The sequence below is a fragment of the Onychostruthus taczanowskii genome, unplaced genomic scaffold (assembly GCF_017590055.1).
Source record: "Onychostruthus taczanowskii isolate IOZ18803 unplaced genomic scaffold, ASM1759005v1 scaffold32, whole genome shotgun sequence".
NCBI classification, from domain to species: Eukaryota; Metazoa; Chordata; class Aves; order Passeriformes; family Passeridae; genus Onychostruthus; species Onychostruthus taczanowskii.
Window position 1 is genome coordinate 2,796,440 of NW_024500572.1, and position 18,766 is coordinate 2,815,205.

Genomic DNA, 18,766 nt, shown 5'->3' on the forward strand with positions numbered 1-18,766 from the left:
TAACTGTGGGTTTGGTTGCATGTCATTTATTTCAACTTGTACAGTGAAGCTTGAACACCTGTGTGGAAAAACACTTAGTTGTTGGTTTATTCTTTCTTCTTAGGTAATATAATTTAAAAGTGGTAAATACACAGTATTTAAACTTGATACACCTGATAAAGTTAAATGCATAATAAAGGGGTAGGAATGAAACACAAGCCTTGGTCATTAAACAAACAGTATAAAAATCAGGAATAGTTCAGGACCTTAGAAAAGAAACAGATCAATTGCCTGATAGGTAAGAGGGGACCACCATGGAAAACTACTCAGATAAGAGGCCTGGTTTCCCCTTAGCACTTTCCTGTGTGCTTTCAGAACCAGAAAGGCTTAGTACCCAGCAATAAGCCCACAGTCAGCACCGGGCTTGCTTGGAAGGAAGGGAGTTGGGGAAATCAAGCTATCGCCCAGTTCCAAGGCACAAGCAAAATGTTCACTTCACTATAAGGAGAAAGCCAGCATTACTACTAAGGAACAGCAGCTGGGGAACTGAGCAGGTTTATATACACAGTACAGCTTCTCTAACAGGTCATGCATTTAGAGAGATCTCCCACATATGGCCACGCTTTATGCTTTCAACAGAGCTGACCAACCAGAAAAATCCACATTGTGTTTCCTTCCGAAATGTGCATTCGGCTGCAGCCCCAGCAGAGCCTGCACTGAGGGACACTCGGTTTGGAGAGCACCTTGGGGAAGTGCTGAGTTTAGCATCCTTTAACCAAGCCCATGCAGGCAGGGAGACAATGATCAGTGGGAGAATGTGAGGCCCAGAGACTGGCTGGGCATCAGGGAGCTGGTACAGCTGTTGAGAAGCTGCGTTACACCGGGCAGACCTGTTGGGTCAATGTAAACTGTCTCACCTGACAAATCACAACCAGGGATGGGCAGCACAGAGATCTCTACAACACACCTCTAGCAAACACACACACTACTATGCACTACCTACAAAGAATTGGATCCCCTAGCTTTTTACATTTTTTTTTGGCAGATCAAGTCCATTTGCAGGGTTAGAGAACCAGGCTGCCCACTCAAACACACTTCCACAATGAAAAGTCCTGTGTAGGGGGAGCAGGCAGCTGCAATAGTGCTGGCCCCCAAGTTACCTGTTTGGTTTTCCCATAGCTGAAGCTGCAGGGCTTTGGCATAGCCTCGGACTAAAATGGGAGGAAAACAGTGCGTGTCTTATGGCTCCAAACTCCATAGTATTGCTCCTAAACCACCAACTGTCCTCACTGGCTTTGGAAAGAGGCCAGCAGCACAATACTTCCATAATAAATTGCAATTTAGGGGGAACATTATTTCAAGTGATCAAAGGTTTAAGGGACAGTTTGGGTAGGCATCTGCACCCTTGCTAATGCTGTCCTGGCTTTAACAAAAACCAGTCTTAACCGGGAATTACCAGGCCAGGTCTGACTGCAGTGGGGCCAAGGACCTCAGCACACTGCTGCTTGTGCTGTCCAGGATAAAATAAAGGAAGACAAGGGAACGGTCACTTTCTAAAGGCAGGGCATCCATGGCCAGGGTTAACAGGCAGAGACCTTACCATTAAACAAGACACTTGGCAGTCTCCTAGTGCCTTCTTCCTGAGGGCAAAGAATTACACCTTATCAGTCCCTCACAAGCTTGGGAGACTCAAATCCTCCTCCTCTGTCAGGTACATCAAATGCCTCGTTCAAGGTCACACAACCACATCAGACTGAGAAAGGAAAAAAGTCAGACCTTTTCCCCCCTAGTCCCATGCTCCATCCACAAAACAACTGTACTTACCGTGACCCCTTTCCTCAGGCAAACCCTGGCTCCTCATTCTCCAGCTTTGTCAGAGCATAGGGAACTTGGGAAAGTGAGTCTGGACGCCAGAGTCTCTCCCACCACATGGCAGATTACTTTGTACAAGCACCACAAATAATCAGAGTAATCTGACTGAAGGTGAAAGAGCTCTTCTTAAGAAACAATTCATTAACTAGATATACACTTAATTTACTAACAAGCCTCTGATCCACAGGCATTCACAAAGTACTGGTAACAAACTTGCAAAAAATACATAGCATTGGCCCCAGAATCCAGATTAAGAGTTTGGAAAACAAACGTTTCTTTGAAAATTCCTAGCTAATCATTACGATCTTAAATCCTAAGCAAGCCCTAAGTCTATACTTAAAAACCAGCATAAATTGTATTATTTTTAATTGTAGTAAACCATGTAATGTACATGGAAGTGAAGGATTTTACCCTGAATTTTATAGTTTATAGTATATCTACCTAGATCAAGTAAAATATTTAGAAACAAACTATTAGTGCTTCTTCTGTTTAAAACATTCTAGACACCACCTTTCACTCGTATGTCTGCAGCAAAAATAGTTCAAACTGAACTTAAGCCCTTAAATACCTTTTCCTTTCATACACTGAATACCTAACTTACCAAGTTCTGGTCACACCAAGGCCTCTGGAAAGGTGTCAATTACCTGAGGAGGTAATTAACCTCACTTTTTGAACTTCCTGAAGATGCTGTTTCATACAACTTGGCTCACAAAGGTAGGCATTCTTTAAAAAGCTGAGCAGGTGGGTTTTTGTTTTGTTCCCATGCAGTTAAAAAGGTGTCAATTAAAAACAAACCAGAACGACAAGAAATAGATGCAACAACATTCCTGGTAGGTCGTGAACTCTCAAAGTGCACACGTGTGCTTGGTTTTACTGCTGTGTATGCCACTTGGCTAAAGCTTCACCCTTCTGCACGTGCCCACAGCCACACCATGGGCATCATGCCCCTGGGACGCTGGCGTCAGTCCCTGCAAATTATTTGGCATTAAAGCCAGCTAAAAGCAGTTCCAAATGCATTTTCCTTTGGCTGCTGTGGGTTTTGTTTTGTAAAGCCCTGTTGCTGCTCACCACCACCGCTCACCTCTCCGCTGTCCGCCAGCGCCTCTCCCACCAGAATTCAGCAGTCCAAGTGCTCGGAGATGCTCCATGTTTATGGCAAATAATCAGATGTCTGATAAGGTGTGGTAACATGCTGCTATGTGAGCTCTACATCCAGCATTGTACTGAGATAGCGCCATGTCATGCTGTGTTTGCTCTGGGCTCTGGTCACCTCGTCCCCAGCGCACGCTTGGTGACGTGCCCTGGATTGAGCTGCTCAACAGAACCGTGAAGTCCATGTTCAAGAAAGAAGTTCCTCCTCTCCCACGTTGGGCAAGTCGTTGCATTTCAGGTTATCTTCACTGCCTTGTTTCCTGTTTTCAAAGGAAATAAAACAGTTGCTGAGCGACTCAGAAGAAGGGAAAGGAGGCCATGAGACACCAGTTTCTGCCCCTTCCCTGCCACGGGATCTTTGGGACACTGAGCATGTGTCATCTCTCCCCATGTAACAGGCTGGAAGTGCCATAAAACGATGTTTTTCATCCCATCAGAACAGCAGGATATTCCATGTTACAAAAATCCCATAACACAGTTATAGATCAGACAGGTGGGGTGTGAATGTTGCAGTCATGGCACCCATGAAAGTTTCAAAGCCCAACTATTTAATTTCTCCCCCAGAGCATCAGAAAAAGCTGCAAATGTCTCTTGGGGCCGAGGTGAGGTGATGACACTTACGGCAGCAGGTTTCCAGAGGAAGACAAGGACCGCTCCTCCCTCTTGCTCCCCTCAAACGGGTTCCCAAAGGATCGCTTCCGGATCATCGTTTTAACCAAGATCTGCAAAACCAGAATGCAGTTCATTGGGGTGCTTTCCCTTCATTCAAGAGCAACAGGAACATCCACCTTGCATGCCCAAGTAATTAAAAAAACTAGTGAAAACAAGTCAAAGTTCTCTAGAAATCAGAAGGAAGCATCTTTGCATGTCTCCAGCTGCTTAACACAGGGGCTGTATCCTCATCTGAAATCCTTGCAGGTAAGAGCCACACTAGGTGTAAAAGGCTGGAAAGGAGAGCAAAGCAAAGTCTGGGAAGTTTCCTTCCTCTCCAGAAGTAGGTTTTACTGACTACTGCATCCAGTACCTGCAAATTCCCAGTCTTCCATGATTACCTGGCAAAATAATTCACTGGAAAGGGAGAGGGGAAGGAACTGGCACAATTTTATCTTAATGTTCATCTGAAACCAAACTGAAAGCTGGCCATTTGTCCAGCTTTGGCTGCAAAACACAAAGTTATCAATCAGAGACTGGTGGGAAGAGAGATGTGTCAGGATTATTTCCTGGCATCCCCCAGCTTGTTTTGCTGGTGGGAGCAGACAAGGTGAGCAGCACTGAACCCTGCCTCAGCAGGGGCATCCCTTAGAGCCCCTGACTCCATTTGATGTTGCTTCTCATCCCTCTGTGCCTCGTTTATCTGCTCACCAGGGTGCACAGAGAACTCTTCTGTGTCTGAAGGCGAGGGTGTTTTAAGAGTCAAAGCCACGTGAGTGAATCTCATACTGGAGTGTCAACGCCAGCGCTTGGCTGCACAAAGATCAGGCACCAGAGGGTAATTCTGAAGATCAAATGCAAATGTGAAAATACCACATTTGCCTGGAGGCAGTGTGTTATCTAAGAGTCAAAGAGGTGCAGTAAAATCTAATTTGTCTTGAGCTGTGCTGAACACACCTGGATTTCAACAGGGCTGGGAGTACTGAGCCTACTGATCAAGTTCCCTCTGAACAGGAAAAAGAGGGGTAGACCCCTCATCAATGGTGATCTCTTTAGAGCAACATCTGCTTTTTCAGCCTGAGCAGCACAAGGTGCATTTGCATATTCACACAGCTGTGGTCAGTGAGATTTCTGCAGGGCATCCAAAAGGGAGAGAGCTCCAGAAATGAGGCCAGATGTGGGCACAGTATGGATGGAAAAGGGGCTTCACAGGGAAACCTGTTATTCAAAAAAATCACAGCCTGGGTGCCTACAGGCAGATAACACCAGGCCAAGGAACTGTGAATGGTCGCTCGCTGTTTCTCCTAACACAAGGGCTGGCGGCACCCAAAGAAATCATTAGGTTCAAAACCACAAAGGATTTCACTTTCTACACAGGACAGGGTTACAATGTGGTTCTCACCACCACAGTGGGTTGCAGAGAATAAAAATATGAGCTTGAAAAGAGATGAGATGAAGTCACCAAGAATAGCTCCAGGCGGGGGCTGATGCACATCATGGCCCAGATAAAATCTCCATCCCAGGAACCTCCCACAGCCCCTCTGGCTGGACAGGCAGAACAGGGCAGGAGCTGTTTGTGCCTGGCCAAAACATCTGCTCCTGGCCACAGGCAGGTTCTGGACCAGATGTTCTTTTGCCCTAAGCAAATACAGTGATATTTAGGCAGCCAGCTCAAGCATGAAGACCATCAACCCACTGACAGTTACCTTTGAAACTGCTCTAAAAAATTCCCCTGCAGTGTGGGGTACGGCCATGTCCAGTGAGCTGCTGAGACCCTGAGACACCCAAGTGTCTTGCAGCACTTGTTTCCAAGCGAGGGAAGGTCTCTGCTCTAATCCTGCCCAATGCTTCTGCCCTTCAGCAGTGACCTCCAGCTACTCAGTGCCACCCCAGCAGGCGTGGACCCCACTGTGCATCCACAGGCCATCAACTCCTTTGTACTCACCACGGTGGCCAGGCTGGGGATGTGCTTGACTGAATTCTCCACTTCCTCCTCCGTCACCTCGACGAGGGTGCAGTTCTCATCCTCCGTGGGCAGCAGCTCCGCTCCGTTCTTGGTGACCCAAGGGTGCAACTTCAATTAATAACACAGCCTGTCAGGAACGATTTCCCTTTTTTCATAACTCAAACAACACAAGCCTGGCAAACGCATCTCCTTGTCCAAGCTATGGCCCCTACGTGCTCCTGAAATGCCAGGGAGCAGGGCAGGGCTGTGCCATGTCACCAGTGAGCCACCTCACCTGGGTGCCACCAGGAACTGCACAGCCTGAAGCAGAAAATGTCATGGTGTGGCTCATCCAGAGCCAGCACTGGCCCCAGCTACACAACAAACCATAACCTGGGTGACTTACAGCACTGGGCATCTCTGGGCTTTAGGGAAGGAGACCTATCTTCACTCTCATCTTATGGATGAGACAGCACCAGGAGGCAGGAGAGATTTATTCCAGTCCTCACATATGAGCAGCAGTGATGGGGAGACCCACCGAGCCCTCGTCCTGGAGCTGGTTTAATCCATGCCTGAAGGCAGAACCCCTGTTTCTCCTTGCCCACACACCTGGTGACTTGGTCGGCTGCAGGAGGAGCACAAAAGGTTCCGCAATTCCCCCGCAATCCTTTCCCCCTACCTTGGTCTCCATTCTCTCAGCTTCTCGCCCCTTCCAGGCTCCCGCAGGGGCGAAGGACCAGAAATCTCCTGCGAAAGGCTGTTGCACAGTACTTTCCTGGTAGCAGAGGAAATACTGTACTCAGGGGATTTCCTTTTGCCTGCCACTTCTATAGGCACCAAAGGTCCCAAGGCTGAGCAGGTCCCGGAGCAGGGGAAGGAGCTGGGACTTACCTGCCCAGGGGCCCTGGGCACAGGGGGAGGACCTAGCCTGGCGCGATCAAACTGACTCCCAAAAAAAGCCGAGCAAGGAGAACCCAACAGAAGTGAAGCCACAGCCAGCACCAGGAAGCTGGGTCAGTACCTTGATTTCTGGGACCGAAATCCTAGATTCAGGATTTTTATCCAACATCCGTGTAATCAAATCCTTCAAGAAGTCCGTAACTTCTGGCCTGTGGAAGGAAGAAGGGAGAGATGAGATGGGGAAAGGGATGGGTGCTGCCTCTGTTCTTCACCTCAGTGCCAGCTATTATGAGCCTTCTGGGCAGAGGGGCTGGAGATTCCAGCCCCAACAGGGAGGCAGCTCTGGGTTCTTGTACACCTCCTCCTCTCCAAACCCCCAGAAAAAGCAAAATATTCCCTTTTGAGGCAATGTGAAGTGTGATCCCACATGTACAGGGCAGGGAGAGACCAACTGAAAGCCTGAATTTTGCAAAACCACTGAAGAGCAGGGCCAGCCCTACCCAGGCAGTGCTTGAGAAACAACTCAAATGAGCTGTAAAATAAGGATTGATGGGCTGTTTTTGAGTACTTACTGGTCTGGGAACTCCAACGTTTGGGTCTTGATTTTATTGTGTAAACTCAAGATCCTTTCATCCATAAAAGGGCACTACCACAAAGAAAAAGAGCAATGAGGAAAGCAACAACTTCTGTTAAGAGGCATCAATGAGGCAGCCAGAGGATCATCAGGATCTCATAGGGTTTGAAGGAAAGCAAAGATCCAGTTACAGGGAAATTCCAGAAGATTTCCAATTATATCAATGTCTACTTTTAAACTCAATGAAAAGAACATTTAACCAAAAATTACCAATTACTAAAAGAACTCCTTTCCTAAAAAAATCTGCCCAAAACCAGAATTTTTTTCCACTGGGGAAGAAGAGATGCCCAACCCTTTTGACTGCATCCATCCAAGGGACAGGCAGAAGGTTTCCCATTTCCATTCTCACATCCTCATCTCCACTCAGCTCAACAGGGACACAAGGTGCCAGTCCCACTGCTTACCTGGAACAGTGGAGGCACAAACCAACCCCCCAAACACCAACAGCACTGAAAAATCCATCTCATTACCTGGCCAAACACGAAGCAGTACAGCGTGATTCCCATGGCCCAGACATCCAAAGCCTGCAGAGTGAAGAAAGCACAGTTAAATCCACAACAAGATTTCTGTTTGTGCAAGGTTAGTCCAAGACCATTCAAATTGCTATTAAATACCTTTCCAGAGAAGATTTTCCTGGTTTCTGAGAGGGTTTCTGGGGCCATGAAGGCAGGAGTGCCCACTGTGTTGGTTAAGAGGGCATCAGCTCCCTTGAACTCGTTGCTCACTCCAAAGTCAGCGATCTTGACGTGCCCATCTTCCCCCACAAGGAGGTTGGAAGGTTTAATATCCCGATGGATTATCTTCTGATAGTGCACTGCAGTCAGAGGGACAATGAGTGGTGCAGCAGCAGCACTGGTTTGCAGCAAAGGAGCCATGAGGGCTCTGTGTGGCTCTTTCTGCTAACACCACAACCAGCCCCAGCTTTAAAAGCCCACATGCAGCATAAGCCCCAGAAACGGCCCCGTACACCAGCAGAAAGGCCAGCTCCAGGTGTTCAGAAAAAAACCCAAAATAAGAAATCCCATTCTTTTTGCAGAGACACTTACAGTATTCAATGCCCTTGATCAGATCCTGGAAGTAGAACCGAGCCTGGTCCTCACTGAGAGGTTTCAAGGTTGGGATTTCCATCACAGGGCTGTGAAGGCAACAGAGAACAGAGTTCATTCTCCACCTGGATGTGCTGAAACAGGGCCCAAAGGCTTTGTCACTGGCTGGTGACAGCACACAACCCCAAACACAGGCACACAGTACACAGGATGTACTCAGGCCAGGGAAATGCTACTGAAACCTCAAGCCCCAGCCATGAACCTTCCCCATCACCTCTGCACCCCATTCCCACAATGGTGGCCAAGCTCTGCCACCACAAACCCATCTGCTGTTCAAGTGTTAGTAGGATTAAATTTGCAATTCAGTACTCACCCCTGCTTCACCAGCTCAAACACTGCAACACAAAAGAGAAGGTGATTACAGATTGCTTACAGGGTATGGCTCCTGCGAGCACAGCCTCAGCACAAAAACAATTATTTTAATGACAAAAATTCTAAAAATAATCTGTTGTTTTTAAAAAGGAGATGCTGTCTTATGCAAGGCACATGCCATTTAGGTTGCTCCTGTTTTCAGTTAAGGGGATGCTGCTAGCTATCTCCTCAGTGTTGCAGCTTCAGCATCATGAAGTGTCCTCCATGGCACACAAAAGCTCTTGGTTTTGTTTGCCACCAAAAAGGCTGAGCCCACACCTTGGGCAAACCTCAGTGCTTGGCCATGAAGGCATCACATGCTCCTCCACTAGTACAGGCTGAACATAAATGATAGAAAAAAAAAAGGCTTTCTTCAAAAGTTGTGTATTACCTGAAGCAGCAACTGCAGTCTGCCAGGCATGTTGGGATGTGGCTCATTTGTGCCTTGGATAATTAACTCGTGCCTTTTTCCCAAAGCCAGAGAAACAAAACTGCTTTCTATCATTCCAGCTTCAAAGCTGAGAACATCAATGCTAGTGCCTCTCATGGCAAAGCATGCCCTGATGTCGAACTAATGCCAATATAGTGCTATAAAGCACTCTTATCTCTGTTCACAACCCAGACTACATCTCATTTGCTCCTCCAGCACATCAGGCTATACCCACAGTGGAGGAGAGACCCAGCCCTGCACAGAGCTGCTCCAAAACACAGTGGGAAGTTTTTGCCCCATCCCTCTGACACCCCAGGGCAGTGGGCAGTTACCCATGTACAGGTGATCCTCACTGGGGTCATCCAGGACCTGCCAAAAGAAGCAAAAAGGCAATTAAACAGTGCCAAGAAAGCCTTGCAAATTAAGCATTGTGATATTTATTTAGCAGCCATCTCAGTTCTGCACCATCTGCACCATCAGCACGGTCTGCTCATCTCTGAGCTTCTACCCACAAGAGTAGGGAAAAAAAGAGGACAGAGATGTAGCTGTACTTCAAGGAAGCAAATATTTAAAACACACAGGAAGCATCATCTGACTCATGAGCCAAATAAACTCCAGCCTGCACATCCTTAATTCTTGATTTTTGGACTGTTTCATACAGGCAGTGGGTGGAGGGCAAGGCAGCTGCACTGTTGAACTCACAGAAACACCAGTTCTTCCCCAAAACCTGTCTCAGCACTTGTTTCCTCCACAGAAGAAACATTTTTCTGCATTTTCCTTTCTGAGCAGGGAAGAAAAAATCTTTTGGGAGGTGAGAATAAAAACCTTCTAAACTAAGGAAAACACAAAATTCTTCCAAAGGCAGGACCTTGACCTTGCTCCCTTCTGGGGTGACTCTCCTTCACCCAGCCCACCCCTGCAGCACTCAGGCTCCATCACGCTCAAGGATGAGGTTTGGAAAGGGGCCAGCGCTCACCTCCACCAGCTTCACCACGTTGGGGTGGTCCAGCTTCTTCAGGATGGCAATCTCCTGGTAGACCTGTTCGATGGGCCCCCTGCGCTGCAGGCAGCCCTCGGAAGCAGCTTTGGTCCCGCGGGGCGGCGGACGGCCTGTGGGAAAGGCACAGATGTGTCCAGCTGGGAACAGTCCCCCAGGATCCCAAAAACATCCCCCACCCAAAAGGTTTTTGCCACTTACGGGGGAAGCCCGCCTGTCTCATCAGCTTCTTTTTTGAGAGAACCTTCATTGCCTGCGAGAGGGAAACAAATGTGGAATTTGGGGCAAGTCAAGGATAAAATGTGGCTGGTGGGATGGGGCAGGGAGTCAGCAGAGGATCCATCCCCCTCCCACCTGCCCCACTGCAGGCTCTAGGGCTGTGTGCTACTCACATAGTAGGTGTTATCATCCTCGTTGTAGGCCAGCTTCACCACCCCATAGGAGCCCTGGAGAGGGGCACAGCCATAGGGTACAAGTTAGGGACAATCCAGAAAACCCCCAGGCTCCTCCGCAAACCCACCCCACAGGGATCACAGAGCTGGTGGGCGATGCTGGGATGAGCAGGGGGTGTACAGTCTGACATCACTCTGGCAGCAAAGAAAAGCTTCAAATGCCCCGTTGTGTGGGAGGGAGGGGGAAGGGGGGAAATTAGTAATAACTTTAAAAATATACAGTTCAGTTCACACCACTCAGAACAGAACAGCGAGCAACAAAGAGCTGCCATGGTGAGTGGCTGGACTTGCTTCTATTCTGGAGCATTCCCATGACTGGAAAGTGAAAGCAAGCCTGACAGCCTCCCAACCCAAAACCCCTCATCCCACCCCAAACCCAATATTCACCTTCCCAATCTCATCCTTCAGCTTGTACTGGTTGAGCTGCACACAGTCCTGTTGAGAGAGAGAGGGGAAGTTTGGCATGAGCCACAAAGCTGATCACATTTGCTCTTCTCTTTTTAAATCTCCTGCAAAACTTTCTCTGCAAACTCATACCCCATCCTGCTCTGCCCAAGCACCCACGTGGGGCTGGGCAGCTTTGATTCATGAGCCACAAAACCACCCACCAAGGCACACTTTGGTGTGTTTATAGAGGGCTAATTGCAAACATTAACGGCTGGGCAGGCGATCCTGTCCTGTCCACTCATGTGGAATGAGAGCGAGGGACAGGGAGAGCCCTGAGGGGTTTAATGCTGGTGACCTGGCGCAGAGTAATTTTATTTCTTCTGGGCAAAGCAGCCACTTGCTGCCTGTTTTCTGTCAGGCTGGGGGCAGGCAGGCCTGTTTTATCTTTAGATCTCAGTGAACTTCTCTGGTTTTTTTACTTTAAGGAGTAAAGAAAGAAACTTGTGCTACACTCCTGGCTTCCATCAAACACAGCCGTGAGAGCTGATGGCATCAGCAAAAGGCACGAAAACTGGTGAGTTGGGGTCTCACCTCCCTGAGGGCTGTCCCCATGGACCAGGATGTCCCAGGGTCCCCTGCCACACACCTGCAGACATGCCATGGGGGTTTATCCCAAAAAAAAACCAAGCAAGAAGAAATGCCACAGTGGGAAAATCCAGGCTGGACTGGGGCAGGAGAACTGCAGGAGCAGTGTTCATCCCCCTCACCTGTAACACTCATCCCCCTCACCTGTAACATTCATCCCCTCACCTGTAACATTCATCCCCTCACCTGTAACATTCATCCCCCTCACCTGTAACATTCATCCCCTCACCTGTAACATTCATCCCCCTCACCTGTAACATTCATCCCCCCCAACATTCATCCCCTCGCCTGTAACATTCATCCCCTCACCTGTAACATTCATCCCCCTCACCTGTAACATTCATCCCCCTCCCTTGTAACATTCATCCCCCTCACCTGTAACATTCATCCCCCTCACCTGTAACATTCATCCCCCTCACCTGTAACATCCATCCCCCTCACCTGCAATCCTGTGATGGACACACGGTTGGACTCCACCGTCGGCCGCCGCGGCAGCCGTGGGGAGGAGTGCGGGGACGTCACCGGGGAGTAGGGGAGGGAGGGGTAGATGAAGCGTTCGTTGGCACCGTCGCCGTGCCCGGGCGAGCGGGCAGCCTGCGGCCGCTCCTGCAGGGACAGCTTGCGGCCGGAGAGGTGCAGCTTGCGGCCATTCCCAAAGCCCTCGGTGCCGGGCACGTCCATCTCCTCCTCGCTGGCGCTCCCCGCGGCCTCGTGCTCGGTCACCACGATGAGCGAGGCCATGCTGGCGGGGCCGGGGCTCAGCGCCGGGGGGTCCCGCAGTGCCGTGGGGGCTCGGCGGCCGCAGCCTCCGGCGCAGCAGAGGGGCTGTGGGGCGGGCGGGCTGCTGGGGACACGTGGCGGCGTGGAGGGACCGATGGCCTCATCCTGGCCATGCTGTGGTGGGGAGATGTGCCTGCAAGCACAGGATAGAGGGTCGGCCAGACTCTCCGGAAAGCGGGATTTCCTGCTGGTCGTTGTGCTACAGATTGATTTATTCATTCTGTAGGGAATGGTGAAGCCGAGGGCAGCAGTGCAAGATAGCACCAGGATGCACAATCACCCTGCCATGGGACAGACCCCAGGCCAGAGGCAGCCACCACTGCTCCTTCCACCCTTTTTATCTAAATACCTCCAGGGAATAACAACTCCATCATCTCCACTATGGAAATACTCCAAAGGGGTTATTTTAAAGGGGCAGGATAAAGAATTGCACTATACTGGCATAAATACCACTGAGTTCCCTACTTTACTGCTCAAAGTGGGCACATCTCTGCCAAGTCTCCCCAAACAAAGCAGTTCAGGGGTACAAGGACCCACTTACCAAGTGTGGGGTGCAGGACCAGCCCCCTGGCTCACTGCTTCCTCCCACAGCCCATCATTGCCAGTGATTTCTGTTCCTTGCCCTGTGGCCTTTTGTGCAAAGCTCAGGTACCCAAACCTTGAGATAAATTAGAAAACTGTTAGCAGCCAAAAAACAAAATTCAAATAATTAAGTGATAATTAAAAAAGAGGAGAAAATTATGTTAATTCACACATGCCAGACACTCTACAGCACCTGGGGCTGTTCAGTGGTTGGTTGGCTGTAAACCATCGCTCTTCCCTGCCCCAGCATTGGTGCTGTTTTTAATTTCTAGGTTAACAAGTTGCCACAGAAGGAAGTGAAAAAAAATATCCTGAAACAACCAGCCCAGGAGCAGGAACAGGGTTTGAGGCTTTTTTCTGCCTGGTTCCCACACCTCGACGAGGCGGCCGGTTAAAATTAGCTCCACTCATCTCCATTGAAGTTTCCGTGCTGCACCCGCAGCACAACCACTCTGAATCAGCCCAGCAGAAATTACGGGTCAAGTACAGAAATCAAATCGTCTCCCCCGTCCTCGAGGCTTCACAATGGCCTAATTGCTGTTTTCAACACTGATCTATAAACCAGAGCTTTTGTGCCCAAGTGGGATCGGCCCGGAGCTGAAGCCAACGCGGCACCGCTCACTGCTCCGAGGCACGGAGAAGCACAGGGATGGGGAGGCTATAAATAAGCCAACGAACAGCAATGAGGACAAACTATTCCAGAAACACTGAGTTTTGTGGGGCTGGATCCACTCCTGGACAGGGCTTTGCTGGATGAGAGAGCCAGGAGCCACCAGCCAAGTCAAATTCCCCCCGCAGTGCTGCTGGCAGCTCACGGCAGTGTTTTAATGCACTCCCAAATTGATTAAAACAAACAGGCAGCCCCCCCATTCATCCTGAATTCACAGGGATGCATCTCGAGGCCATTTGCCTGGCCTGCTTTGGGCACCCCTCCAGTGGGCACATATAAATAGCTGCCCTGAAGCCGGAGCTGATCCAGAATGCTGTGCCCTCTACCCTCACCGTGCTCTGCGGCCGCACCAAAAAAGGCAGCTCATCGGGGCAGCCTTGGGATGAAACCACCCCAGGAACATCGCTGGTGGCAACAGCAGTCCCCAGCAGTGCCACAGCACGGCTGGGCATCCCATCCTGCCCCCAGAGCATCGCCTGCATCCCGATTTCCAAGGGTTCCTGATAAACTTTGCCAGGCTTGAGCAAAATTGAGTTATGAAGCCTCAGTCACACTTGAGAGCTGAGCGTGTCTGGCTGGCGGGAGTTAATTGGCTTGACCAGGATAAACATATCAAGGCTGATTAATTCAAGCAGGCTTCCTCAGGCTCTATAAACTAAAAGTCATCCAAGCCCCATCCTAACATCATCTGAAGTGGGAAATCAGAGGGGTTTTCCCTCTGCATGTGTGCAAAGGGTCAGAGGATGGGGGTTTTAAGAAATTGCCGAGATGACACCTCGTCTGAGAGAAACCCAAAAGTGGGGTCACACTGTTGAACACAGCCCGGTTATCCTTAATAAGCACATGAGGAGGAGGTGAAGAACAGCTGTATTCCCAGCCAGAGAGAAAAGTAAAATACTGAAACGAGGGCAGTAATCCCAAAGAGAGAAAATACAGCCTGGGGGCTTTGGTTTCACCAACCCATCAGGGTTCTTGCCTAGGGAAAAGCAGCACATTCTGGTATGAACTCCAGCAGATCCTTATGTAAAAAGGAGCAGCACATGCCCACAAAATCCTCAGGAAATATAACAGCCTGGTGTATAGGAATGATTTATCGGCACAGCTTTTGGCTGCAATCCATATATAACCCATAGCGGCTGCAGCAGGATTATCGAAGCAATCAGTCTCGCATCTAATTCAGCAAGGAGAGGGATATTAAAATGAAAAGAGGTCTGTGAAACCCTGGCAGCAGCTCTCCCTCTCGCTCAGCGTCCACGTGGCTTGAGCGGAAGCGAATGGGAGTGGAATCAGCCCCCGCGAGGCTGAGGGGTTTTCACAGCCCCTCGGCCGCCCCAGCTCTGCTGGGAGCGCCTGGGCCCTGCCTGGGCCCTGCCTGGGCCCTGCTGGATGCAGCCACCTCCGGAGGGGAACACACTGACCGATTCCAGGCGAGTGCAGAGGGTGACACCTCGCAGCCAGCACTGGCTGCAGGGATGTCAGTCAGAGCCTACGGATGCATCTGCCTGCCCTTCCCTCCCCGGAGCTGTTTCTCTACCCAGATGCAGGGGATGCACGCTCGCCTTCCCCACACCTGTGTCACTGTGGCAAGGCCAGACACAGCGTCAGGATCGGACCCTCCCAAGGGAGTAAGACTTGGTGGCAGCTCAGCAGTGACCCCTCCATCCGTCCTTCCATTGGGGTCAGCTCACACATCGCAACTTCAGCTGTTTGTAACAAAACTGAACTCAAAACACCGAAACCAGGGCTGATTTTACTTGCAGAGATCCTCCCCTGCTACTGCTGGAGGCTGGTTAAAAGCCAAGCAGGGCCAGCCTGGGGCAGTTATTGGTCTCCCTGGGCACAGTCCAGTGGCTATTTTGCTTTCCCTGGTCACGGTCAGCAGTGGAAGTGCCCATGCCAAGAGTGGTGTCATCTGCAGCAACGGGGGCATCGATCACAGTTTCCCTTCCTACGGGTGAGCACAGACCTTGCCAGAAATATATTAGTCACTGTAGTATACAAAGACCATATGCATGCCCCACCTGACTTTTAAAGGGAAAAAAAATCTCTCAGAAGCTTTTCTAGAAGTCAGAGGACACCCAAATTTATGAGATACTGGAAACAGGTGCCCATGCCCCATCTAGGACAGGTCCCTGTGACCAAGAAGCAAAGTTTTCCATCATCCCCAGGGTGAATGGAAGAGCTTCCTGCACTGCCTGGCCCAGCCAACACAGAGTGGAAAGAATTGGGGGGAAAAAATGCAAAGCCAGTCTGGTAGCATTGTAGTGTCACAACACCCAGCAGCAGGGTGATTCAACAGGAATCACAAAAACATCTTTATCAAGGTTTTTTTATAATTATGAGGATACTGCCTAATACTGATGAAGCAATATATAACGAGCATCCCAAAAGAGCCTAAGCTCCAGAGATGATGTTGAGCAGGATAAGCTCAGGGCACCTCCATCACCTTGTCCAGCACTGCCAAGTGACTCCCAGCTTTCCTGGAAACATCAGTTCCAGCCCACAATGCCCACAATAGAGGAAACTAGAGCAGCTCTCCACTTTGTGAACACCACTTAAAAGACATTAAGGCAGAGTTGAAAGCAAAGGCGCCTCCAAATTACCTCCCTGGAACAGACACCCCTCACAACACACTCAGGTATGGGCTTTGGGGGATTTTCTCTGCCTCAGGGGAGGGGCTGTCTCTGTGGGTGTGGGCCATGAAGGCAGCTCTGGTGCCCACAGCTGCCACACATCCTCTCCCCAGCACGGTCTTCCTGTCCCTGAGGACAACCTGGTCCTGTCCCCAGGGGTGGTTTCTGCCCCTGCAGCATTGCAGCCAGCCCAGAGCCCATCACACCAGCTTCCCGCAGTCATCTCACTTCTGCTCTTGCTCTCGACTGTTACCTTCATGCCCCTGATGCTCTGTGCCGTGCACGTGGCTGCAGGGCGGCATCCCACCTCCTAACCACGCTCTGCCACTCGCAGCAGCCCAACCTGTGGCTTCTAATGAGACCTGTCCCCTGTACACAGCCGCTCCACCAGCTCCATCCCCTCTCACTTGTCCCTTGACCTTAAAAACCCCTCCTTCCCCCAGCCCCGTGGCCTATCTTTCCCCGGCACCCCTGATCCCGGCCCTCGAGCCCCGGACGGGAGCCCCGTGGGGTCTGTGGCACACGCGGTGTGGCCACCCGCTGCCATCGCCGCGCCCGGGGTGCCGCCGCCCGCCGGTGCCGCGGCACGTGTGGGGGCCGGGGGCAGCGGGATGTCCGCGGGGCCCGGGCGGCCACGGCGCGGGATGGGGAAATGACAGCAGCGAGCCCGCACCGCGGGGGTGTCCGCACAGGCCGCCCGCCAGAGAGCCCCGTGCGGAGGCGACGCCGTTCGCCGCCCCCAGGGCAGCCCCAGCCGCGGCTCCATCCCCGCTCCATCCCCGGCTCGGCCGCCCCCGCCCGCGCGGTCCCTCCGGGCGCGGCTTTGTCTCCGCCACCGCGGGCGCATCCCCCGCCCGGGCCCGCCCGGCCTCCCCGCCCGTTCCCGCAGCACCGACCTGGCGGGGAGCGACCCCGGGACCCCGCAGCCCCCGCCGCGCTGGGCCGGAGCGCCGCTGCCCGGCGCCGCCTTCGCTTTCGGTTCCGCTCCGGCGGCGGCAGCGGGAAGGAGGGAGGGAAGGAGGGAGGGAGCGATGGAAGGAGGGAGGGAGGGAGAGAGGGAGGCCCCGCTCCGCCCCGGGGAAGGGCAGGTTTCCCCCCCGGGCAGCCGCATCCTGCCCGCCCGCCCCCTGTAAGCCGCTGTCGCTGTGTGTTTTGTTCTTTTGTTTATTTACAAAATTTTCCCCAGTGTTTTATTCCCCCCCGGGCCGCGCGGCCCCGCGTCCCCTCCCCGCGGGATGCAGCGCGGAGCCCCGGCCGGTCCCGCTGCCGCCGACCCCGCTGCGGGCTCCCCGCGTCCGCCTCGGAGGGACCCAAGCCCGGCGCCGCTTCCTCGCCCTGCCCCGTGCACAGCCTGGGCTCCCAGCGGCAGGTCGGCTGGGGGCAAACCGGGTTGCCTGCGCCAGCTCCCCCGCACTCAGCGATTGCCCAAATCATCACCTAAAGGGGAGGTTTGGAAACCAGTTGTTTGGAAATGTCACAGAGGCCAGCACCAAAGAGTTCCCACTCAAGTTGCAGCTCTGTACGCTGAGACAGAGCTCACGGGCACGGCCCTTAACACCCCAGCTGATACCAGCCCTCGGCAAACATACCCTGTGCTTTGTCCAGTATTTGGGGCTTGTTTTTATTTCTATCCAGGACCATTTCTGTACCAACCTCACCCCCGGTTTTCTTTTCATGAAGCAACAGCTTCAGCCTTGAGCAGATGCAAATATCACAGCTGGCCAAACCCTCTTCCTCATTTTGCTTCGAGGCTCGTTTGTGGGCACCACTTTAACACTGTAGAGCTCCCCAGAGCAGAGCCAGTCTTCCCTGCCAGCTTTGTCTATAAACACTGTATTTCTGACCAGAACCTTGAAAGCCACTCTAAAAATCAGGTTTATGCACTTACCGAAACGCCATAGGTGCTCCGAACATTTTAAGGATTAAACTCCTCGATGTCGGCTAAAAACAGCAGAGAGGGAATGAGCCATCACCAGTGTTCCACCAAGCTGGGTTCCCCTTCGCCGTTGTTTTAAAATCAAGGCCTTGATGATCTGCCAACAGGCCTGATGCAGCACTAATTAATGGAATGTGTAAACTAACACCGGACTATCCTTGTCTCAACCACACCCTAGTGCTTCTCTCTTCCTCCTTACCTGGCCCAGCTCCAGCAGAACCAGGTTTAGGTCTGGTCTGGCAATGCCACAGTTAAATCTGCTGCTTCCAAGCAGGGTAGCTCCTGGGCTTTAATGATGTTCAGCTTTTATATAGTTACCAGGTGACTGGCACCCACAAAAGGTTTACACTCACAGAAGTGCAATCCTGCCTGCCCTCAAATTCCACACTACAGTCAAAATGAAATTTTCTTCCAAAATGAGGATCTCATTGCTGGCAGTCAATGCCAGCACATCACATAATCTGTTATAGAATGGTTTGGGATAGAAGGGATCTCAAAGTCCACCCATGGGCAGGGACACCTTCCACTATCCCAGGTTGCTCCAAGCCTGTCCATCCTGGCCTTGGACACTTCCAGGGATGAGACAGCCACAGCTTCTCTGGGCAGCCTGTGCCAGGGCCTTCCTTCCCACCCTCACAGGGGAGAATTTCTCCCAAATATCCCA

The 18,766-nt window shown here is 51.4% G+C and overlaps 1 protein-coding gene across 2 annotated transcripts; it reads right to left on the reverse strand.

Moving 5' to 3' along the window:
- Nucleotides 1-4: 4 nt before the first annotated feature.
- On the reverse strand, nt 5-17,170 carry CAMKK2 (calcium/calmodulin dependent protein kinase kinase 2). Of its 2 annotated transcripts, XM_041410336.1 has the most exons (18): nt 17,063-17,166; nt 12,823-12,939; nt 11,943-12,414; nt 10,857-10,904; nt 10,410-10,463; nt 10,219-10,270; nt 9,997-10,130; nt 9,353-9,389; nt 8,553-8,574; nt 8,180-8,268; nt 7,748-7,947; nt 7,604-7,657; nt 7,072-7,145; nt 6,621-6,708; nt 6,279-6,374; nt 5,600-5,728; nt 3,625-3,725; nt 5-3,263 (listed from the first exon to the last, which is right to left on the reverse strand). In XM_041410336.1, exons 3-18 carry the CDS (start codon nt 12,240-12,242, stop codon nt 3,191-3,193), a joined length of 1,551 nt encoding a protein of 516 aa, XP_041266270.1. In that variant the 5' UTR covers nt 12,243-12,414; nt 12,823-12,939; nt 17,063-17,166; the 3' UTR covers nt 5-3,190. The 2 variants fall into 2 exon arrangements, with proteins under 2 accessions (XP_041266270.1, XP_041266271.1); XM_041410337.1 differs by lacking the exon at nt 12,823-12,939 and having other exon boundaries at nt 17,063-17,170.
- Between the last annotated feature and the right edge of the window lie 1,596 nt (nt 17,171-18,766).

Excerpts from the sequence above, each read along its gene's own strand:
- CAMKK2 (XM_041410337.1), bottom strand. The coding sequence starts at position 12,242 with ATGGCCTCGCTCATCGTGGTGACCGAGCACGAGGCCGCGGGGAGCGCC. Across the intron at positions 8,575-9,352 it reads TGAGGATCACCTGTACATGG|TGTTTGAGCTGGTGAAGCAG; the intron begins GTAACTGCCCAC and ends TTTGTGTTGCAG. Across the intron at positions 6,709-7,071 it reads ACGTTGGAGTTCCCAGACCA|GCCAGAAGTTACGGACTTCT; the intron begins GTAAGTACTCAA and ends TTCCTTCCACAG.